Genomic DNA, 8,926 nt, shown 5'->3' on the forward strand with positions numbered 1-8,926 from the left:
CAACTCAGAGGGCGGTAGGTGTAGGTAGTGCCACTTACCAGACGGGAGTTATTACCCCCTGGGCTGCACTTCGATTCTCCATGCGGGTGAGAAGGGCTGCGTTCCGAAATTCACTGCCAGTACTGAAATTCTATAATATACGTAACATGAATTATAGATTTTCAGTACTGGCAGTGCATTTCGGAACGTAGCCAAGGTACTATAGAATATGTCCATTAAGCTCTATGCACAATGCCAGGCAACAGGCAATAGGAATAGGCATTAGCCAATAGGAACAGGGAATAGAAATAATTGACCAATCCGAATTCCTATTCCATGTTCCTATTGCCTGTTGCCTGGCATTGTGCATAGAGCGTTAGGCGCATTCAACAGAAAAAGCGCTCAGTAAGCAATCAGCGATTATTGGTTCTTACTATTAGATCCCTAAATCTAGACCAATTACATTAACCTGGTTTACGTGCACTTGATACGCGTACTAAATAGTAACTTTCTATTAGATAATCTTAATATCGACAATGCATATCAACAGCGACGCATTCTATCAATACAATACGTTTTGTTGATAAGCATTATACCTATTTAATATACCGTTTTATATATATATATATATATATATTGTCGATATTAAGATTATCTAATAGAAAGTTATTATGTAGTACGCGTATCAAGTGCACGATGTAAACCAAGTCATTGACGAATTGCTCAACTGTTGTGCAACTGTTGAGTTCGCTGAACGCACCCATTCAGTATTACAATCGCTCATTGAGCGCTCAGTGAGCTCTTACGTCCCATTGGTATATTCTTTTAGATCTCAAAATATATACTAATCAAATGTAAGAGCTTACTGAGCGCTCAGTGAGCGGTTGTAGTATTGAATTCATCCAATATTTAACATATACTGGGTGTTTTCGATAATACCTCTCCAAGTCATTTCCCTAGAGCAGAAATAAGTTACGGATATCATCATCTACTACTATTATGTGATTCATGACAACCCAAAGCTTAAAACCCAAAGGTTAAAACAGTGTGACTTTTTACTTTAGGATAATATTTGAAAAATATATATTTTAATGGTTATATAACTTTAATTAAAAATAAATAAAATTTTATTAGAAAACAACATCAGATGATTTTATAATCAATAATACAATTTTACAAAATTATTATCTCGTGTATTTGTCATGGTATTGTTCTGCTTAACCCATTGCTTGCAGTCGCGAGACTAAAGCCCGTATCAGACTACCGACTACACAAGCCGACCCGACTGCCGACTCTCAATGGACTCACTGAGTCAGCGCCTCACTGTGATTGGTCCATTGAGAGTCGGCAGTCATAGTCAGCCTGTGCAGTCGGTCGGTAGTCTGATACGGGCTTTAGGTAGCTTTGGGTTATTATGAATCACATAATAGTAGTAGATGGTGATGTCTGTAACTTATTTCTGCTGTAGGGAAATGACTCGGAGAGGTATTATCGGAAACACCCATGGCTGCGTTCAGAAACCCTACTCGGTGAGTAGAGTAATATTTAATTAGCCAATCAGGATAAAAGGAACTAAGATTTATTTATCATGATTGGTTTATTAAAGTAACTCTACCCATCGAGTAGGATTTCTGAACATAGTGCAGAGTAAGAAAGCACTAGGGGCAAATTAACTTTCTCACTCTGTTTTAAACTGTCAACTCCGGCTTCACTTTACAGACAGAATACTTGGTCTGTGTATATACGTCATTGGTCGTAATCATTTATAATCGTTCACAACTTACGTAATTGTAGAATAGCCTTTAGATCAGCAATTTTCTGACTTCCCACGCTACAATATTCAAGTGTGTACGAACAATTTAGCCTATGATATATCGCGCGTTCTTATCGACGCAAATATATGCGCATGCACATGTGTCGCGTCGTCACAATCTCTCGTATATGTTGAAGGCTCTCGCGGTCGGTGCGCGACGCATCGCGATGTCCGCCGTAACGAGAAAGCCGGAGGTGGTGTTCATCCTGGGCGGCCCGGGTGCCGGTAAGGGCACTCTGTGTCGCTACATTGTCGAGCGATATGGCTATGTCCACTTGTCAGCCGGCGATCTACTGCGAGAAGAACGCGCTAAACCAGGCTCGCAATACGGTGAACTGATCGAAACTCACATCAGAAATGGCACGATCGTGCCGGTGGAGATCACCTGTAGCCTTCTAGACCGCGCTATGCGTATCTCTGACAACCCGCACAATCGTTTCCTCATCGACGGTTTCCCCAGAAACCAAGATAACCTGGACGGTTGGAACAAGGTATATCCATTGTGTATGTTTCCAAAGATTCGCGATGCGTTTATTTGTTCTATAAGTCTACTCGCGAGTCAAACACCCGAGAAATCGCTATTGGACTTTCTTTTGCATAATTGAAAACTCACGTTGTTTGTGATTACGTTGATTATATAATAATGAAAAATGTAGAGGAGGAGAATTACGCGTGTTTCCACAGCGTAAAAACTTGATGAGTATTAAAAGAAAAATAAAATTGTACACAATGAGATCAAAATAATTCAAGTTAATGTATCATTCTTTATGCATATCTTCATTTATTAATTTGGTTTATTATTTAATGGCTTACAATGACGCCATCTATATAACATTAATTGTCATTTTTATAATTTTTTAATAACTTTGATTATATGATTGATATAGTTAATTGAAGAAAATAAAGTTGATTTAGATATGGGTGTATTTTTGTGTAATTACAGGTATTTAATATATATTATATATTGATAGGTGATGTCTGACAAAGTTATCCTGAAAAGTGTGATATTCTGTGAATGCAATCAGGAAGTCTGTACTCAACGTTGCCTGAAACGTGGTGCAGAGGGAAGTGGTCGCAGTGATGATAATGAACAGTCATTGATCCTTCGTCACCAGACTTATTTGCAAAATACGATACCAATAGTAACTTTGTACGAACAACAAGACTTAGTTTTCAAAGTTGATTCTATGAGGCCACCGGAGCAAGTATTTCAAGATGTTGCAGAATTTTTTCCTAAGATAGGCTGGTAACGATAATAACAATGGCTCTAATATTCTTCTAAGATAACATTATTAACATTAGACATTGGCATTGAGTTTATCTTTGACACAAATATTTTTGTTAAGGGTTGTACCTATATTTTGTAGGACTTGACACTTGGGATAAGGCAGATATTATTTTATCTAGTTTTATCAATAGAATTTTTCTACACAGCTCATATACTGGCTGAACATTCCTTGAAATGTATAATACTAAAAATACATTGAGAATGCAGTAGTAATGGCGTAACATCTGAAATACTGTAAATATATCCTGTCAGAGCTGCTAATCGCTAATGTAAATTCTTTTATACAATGTTACATATAACATTAACATATACGTCTTGTATATTTATAAATCGAATAAGAAAAATTAGCGTTTATTAGGAAAAATATTAATGCAGCAGAGAAAATCGGGACAGATATGTATTTTTAATTAATATGTAAAAATGTATAATAAATAATAAATAATAAATAATATGTCGAAAAAGACGCGATATGTTCCCGTTTCAAGTTTCTGCTTTTATTATTCTTATTAATAAATTGCTTTACACACACACATATATGACACACACCTGTGCGCGCGCGCGCGCGTGTGTGTGTGTGTGCGTGCGTGCGTGTGTGTGATGCGCTTACGATAATTTATACGACGATGAAATAGTGATAAACTATGTGCAAAGTGTACGGTGTATGGTTACAAAACGGTTGAAGTAGAGTTATATTCATATGTTATATTAACACATGCTTGGCGATAATTATAGAGCTGGGAATGCTTTTGTAATGAAATCAGTAGCAAGTAATAAATGGTTAATTTCATGTACTTTAATTGTATATTAAATAACATGGCGAATAGATCTTGGGTTATAACGTAATGTTATAATGATAATATGTAGCGAAATGTTCATTAAACTACATTTTTCGTGCAACATTAATTTTAAATTTTACCGGGATGGACTACTTGCATATTTATGTATTCTCTCCCACGCAACATGACGTTCAAAATCGAGATATAAGATGTCTTAAAAACGTTTCAGAGACGTCTTGTGTTCCGACGTCTTAAAGACGACTTCAAAACATCTTATGTCCCAATTTTGGACATTGCGTGGGCTGTCATTCTCTCCCTCCCCGGGATAACTCGGGAAGAACGTAATTGTGAAATCTCTACATATCGATCGTTTCACGAGTAATTTGAAATTCGTAAGAAAAATGATGACAGAGCGATCAAGAGAAACGATCGCGATGAAGAGGTGACGCGATGAACAGGTACGTAACGTACAATCTCCTCTTATTCACGGTTACAGACTGCTTTGGTATACGCTCTTGTACTACTTATCTAGAAGTTACAGTAAGTATACTGGTATGGTAATATAAGGTAAACGCAATAAAATTTACAACCAAGATCGCGGCGATTTTCGGCAAACGTAACGTAACATTGCATATCTGCGATTGTACCGGGATTATCGGGATTATTGGTTTTACAGTCGCTTATGTCTCCGTCTGCCTCTCTTTGATGTGGGGGCTTTACGAAAGTTCGTTCACGTTACATTTTTCGTATACAACGTCGAGAAAGTCGAATACTGGTCAATGTCCCACGACCAGCAATCGCATATTACGCAGAAGGGACCGATTCACAGCGACTACGACGAATTTCTTCACGAAATGATGCCGATAGAAATCATATTGTCACAGTGCGCGGCACAGTGCAATTTAAAGATCTAAAAAATAAAACAAAGTGTGTATTTCAGTAGTAGATACGATATAATCTGTATTTGATAACCCCTTCATTCAGCTGCGCTTCTTTAAATGCATCCGAACAAATGTGCGGATGCGTTAACAATCAAATAAAAATTCAAATAAAAAATATGATCGATAAATTAAAATTGGCAAAATTCCTATTAATTGCGAAGCAAGATGACGAGATACGGTGATTTGTTATATAAATGAATTTATAACAAATGCGAACAGTATTAATTAATATTCTCATACACAAGACATCCTGGAAACACTTTGCAGAACATCCGGGACATGTTCGAGATGGTATTGGCAAGTCTTGTGTCGTCTAAGTAAAGCATGTTCACTAAATATTCATTTTAACACGTTGACGCTTAATCGATTAACCGATATGCGCGCATGTAACGTAATATTCCCGGCTGATAAACTGCAACTAAGCGTATATTCGCGCCAAGATATTCCAATTGTGCAGTCAAAGAATTCGTAGTCGAAGGTAAAAGCGAAACGAAAGAGAAACATACGGCGATGCACAAGAGGTATGATTTACATTAAGAAATCCTCTAAATATCCTCTAATTATTCGAAATTGCTGGTGATATACGCACAGATGGTGTCATTATTTCTATCGATAATTGTATCCAATAATATTACTGGCCTTGACCGAAGCACGTGCGCGTACTGGAAACGACGAGATTAAAGAATCCTTAGTCGAGATGAATATAACAGTTACGTCTCTGTGCAATGTGCATCGTTGACCGCATCATTTCGCGTTCGATTCGAATCTATCGAACAGTAAGAGTAATTGATAGAGCGATGTGTGTGCGAGCGATTATAAAGTAATGTGCTGTGTCGCAGCACTTAGTTTGTAATCCCTCCACTTGTTTTCTTCTTTGTGCACTGTCAAATCGTCACGTACCAATGAAAAATGGTCGATCTCTTCGGTTTTTTATGCCATCGGCCCTCCATCTTCCCTTCTCTCCCCGCCCCCGATGTTATGGCATTCTGGCAATTATTTTTTAGGAATACCCAAAGATATTCAAGAATTTCACAAGCTTGAGAGAGAGAGAGGGAATAAAGTTAGAAAAGAAAAACTGATTGAATCTGACATATGTCTGTGGGAGAACTTGTATTATTATTTCCAAGTGTCAAATTTATCCCTCTAAGTGTTTTTACAAGTTTATTTAACACATGTTTAATTATGTTATGTATGTAGAGCGCGACGCTTGAATTTTTCTTTCTTGCTGTAAAAAAAGAAAAAATATAAAAATTTTCTCTCTCTTTCTCTCCCTCTCTCTCTTGTAAATTTACGCAATAGGGTTGACGAACTATATCGCCTTCAGACGCCTATTTCCAATATTTGGAGGGTTCTTAGGTAAAGCCATCTTATCTGAACATTTCCGTAAATTCCTTTTCAGCATCGTCTGCGTGTCATTAACGAATTCCTGACAGCCGAACCGAGTGGCGTGTCGAGGATTTCCCACTCTCCGTCTGCATCTCTCTTTCTTTCTCTCCCTCTCTCTCTCTCTCTCTCTCGAAGCGTAATCCTCGCTTACACATCGATAAGAGGGACCCGCCGAGATGGCCACAGTCTCGGAGTCGAATGCTCTCTTACCCCCATCTCGGTTCGCCAGTCGTCCAATATATAAGTGAAACGGCGCGACGATTGACAGAACGTACGTCGCTTTTGTCGCTTTTCCGTGTCTTTACTTCTCGCGCGGGTTTCATCAAGTTCGTACACGTGCACGCCACCGTACACCGTCCAACAACACACGTGTTTCTGCGACGCGCCCCTTGACCTCTTCACACGCCAGTTGACCGCCGAGCGTCCCTCGACCGTCGTCGTCGACCGATGGTCGGTGCAGCCACCACCGACGCCTCATCCGGCTAATTCGTCACTCTTGGCCGATGCGTCGTGTAAGTCGGTGGTTTGAACGGAATTCCTCATCACGAAATCGCTGTGCATCGCACGGGAAGTTATCGAAAGCAAGGTACGATAATTGGTTATCGTCGAGACGAGCAAACACACGAGATACGTTAAAATATAATAATGTTAAAATATAATAACGTTAATTGTACGGAACACGATGGGAAGCGTCGTACCTAACATTGGACGATTCAAACGATATTGTTTTGTTTATCTGCGACAGAAATTAACGGATTTCTTGAAACGGGAAGGAAGAATCAAACAAAATATGGAACTGAGATGGTATAAAAGGTGCACGATTCTCATCTGCCTTTTGGCAACGACGACAAAGGTCGACGGCATCAGGCCCGAAACCATTCTCATGGATGTTTTCGCGAGACCTTTTGTTGCACAGAATTGGGCTTCGGAAAAATGTGTTCGGGACTCTGCGATTTATCTGCGGGAGCTCGAAGAATACACACCCTGGGCGCTTCAAAGTAAGTCGATCGTTTATTCCGAGCACACTAGAATTTAATTGATGCATCCGTTTTCTTTTTTCTCTTTTCTGACGTTGTCTTTATCATTGTTATTATTTTTACAATTCTTATTATTCAAATAACTCGTGCTTTCTCCAGCATTCTTTGTCGCACGTACAGTTTTCGCTTTATGCCCGCGATTAAAATATCTCTTAAAGAGCTTAATCTCTTTCTCTCTATTATTTCTCTTTGTATATTGTTTATATATGTGTATACATGTATAATTTGACAAATTGATCGAGAGCAACGAACAGAAGCGACTATCGTCGCTGTATCTGATGAATCCCGGCGTTCGTCTAACATTCGTCACACGTGAAAGGTTTAAGGTTCTCTCCAACGATCGAACAATTCGCCAATATTATTTTTCAAATAATATTTCTTTCCCAATTTCTGTTTAATCGGATCGTTCCTCTTCCAATTTAAATGCAAACTCAAACAGGAAGATTATGTCACACAGCGAAAGGAGAAAAATATTGTGTCACCTTGACGTATTGTTTTGTTCCTTATTGGCAGTGCAAGATCATCGAACGATGATTGCGTTTAGTACGCTTATGCCCGCAAAATTATCGGACATTGCACGATTCCATGATCAGGATAAGGAAGGTTATCGCGAAGCTTTCACATTACGTTCGATATCTCATCGCGCAACACATGGGATGTATATCACCAGTTATCAATCAAGACAGCGATCTGCACGACACACTATTGTTGCGATAATAATACAGATAAACTCTTTCGACCAAACTGTGCGATAACTGCCTTTTCTTGTGATATGCTTCAGATTCAATATCCTTTCTGTCGAACGGCCAGTTAATTAAAACATATTGTGAAATCTCAGGTGTCACATCTTGTACATTTCGAGAGTGACGAAATGCGTGATTTTTCCGAGAGACCGTTTCTGAGACGCGTTTTCGCGATACAATTGATAATAAATCCGCGAGTATACACGCGTTAGTTGTTACGGGTTGTTCGCGCGATCGAATTTGCGATCGGAACCTTGTGTCCATTTTTGCGAATGAATTATCGTCTCTGTGATATTTGGACCAGCGCAGATTAACGAGTGACATTGATCTCGTTGAGCGATATTAATAGCGTAATGCCGATCGATGACAACATCGCTGTCATGAGGCATTTAACCCGTGCATATAGTCATCGGTGCATACGGACCCCGCTGTTATGGATCATCGTTACACTATGACATAGTCAACGCGGTTTTTATCTCGCCGTGCGATAATTATTTCGAGGATACGTTCTCCGTCGTCGCTCCATTCGTCACACTTGCGTCAATATGCGATGAGATGTTTGTCGAAACGAATCGACTTTCCAGTGTACGTGCACATACGAAGACTTTTTTATTATTCTAATTCTAGCGTCGGTCCGTTGAAGCACACGATAGGTGCCTCGTTGTTCTCTCTCTCCCCCCTCCTGTAAGATCGCAAGATCACTCAGAAGAGTCGCGCGCTTGCGATCGGCCACAATCGGCTCGTATCACCCTCGTCGTATCACCCATGAGGATCATCAGGCGCATGGAGCGGCGCTATTGAGGAAAGTGCAATTAATGAGTTGCGCCGCGCGCTCCCGCGCTGTATCTTGCGCGCACATTTGCGAGAAACGACAATATCGAGCGATCGCGATTGGTATGTGCGTCGCATGCGAGAGAGAGAGAGAGAGAGAGAGAGAGAGAGAGAGAGAGAGAGAGAGAGAGA

At 39.6% G+C, this 8,926-nt stretch overlaps 2 protein-coding genes across 4 annotated transcripts in view; both read left to right on the forward strand.

Annotated features, from left to right (window-relative positions):
- Positions 1–1,657: 1,657 nt before the first annotated feature.
- Positions 1,658–3,543, forward strand: LOC116848623 (UMP-CMP kinase). 3 transcript variants are annotated; one of them, XM_032824921.1, is made up of 4 exons: positions 1,658–1,823; positions 1,930–2,283; positions 2,764–3,038; positions 3,160–3,543. In XM_032824921.1, exons 2-4 carry the CDS (start codon positions 1,960–1,962, stop codon positions 3,164–3,166), a joined length of 606 nt encoding a protein of 201 aa, XP_032680812.1. In that variant the 5' UTR covers positions 1,658–1,823; positions 1,930–1,959; the 3' UTR covers positions 3,167–3,543. The 3 variants fall into 3 exon arrangements, with proteins under 3 accessions (XP_032680812.1, XP_032680813.1, XP_032680811.1); XM_032824922.1 differs by having other exon boundaries at positions 1,696–1,710; XM_032824920.1 differs by having other exon boundaries at positions 1,728–2,283.
- Positions 3,544–6,385: 2,842 nt separating this feature from the next.
- The window catches only part of LOC116848622 (O-acyltransferase like protein-like), a 9,752-nt gene continuing 7,211 nt past the window's right edge, over positions 6,386–8,926 (forward strand). Inside the window, exons 1-2 of the mRNA XM_032824919.1 lie at positions 6,386–6,769; positions 6,929–7,181. Of these exons, the coding sequence (XP_032680810.1) occupies positions 6,974–7,181 (208 nt within the window). The 5' untranslated portion in view covers positions 6,386–6,769; positions 6,929–6,973. The remainder of the gene's footprint in view (positions 6,770–6,928; positions 7,182–8,926) is intronic.

Source organism: Odontomachus brunneus, unplaced genomic scaffold (assembly GCF_010583005.1).
Source record: "Odontomachus brunneus isolate Ranch 3 - 2012 unplaced genomic scaffold, Obru_v1 Obru_scaffold_097, whole genome shotgun sequence".
In the NCBI taxonomy this organism is placed as follows: domain Eukaryota; kingdom Metazoa; phylum Arthropoda; class Insecta; order Hymenoptera; family Formicidae; genus Odontomachus; species Odontomachus brunneus.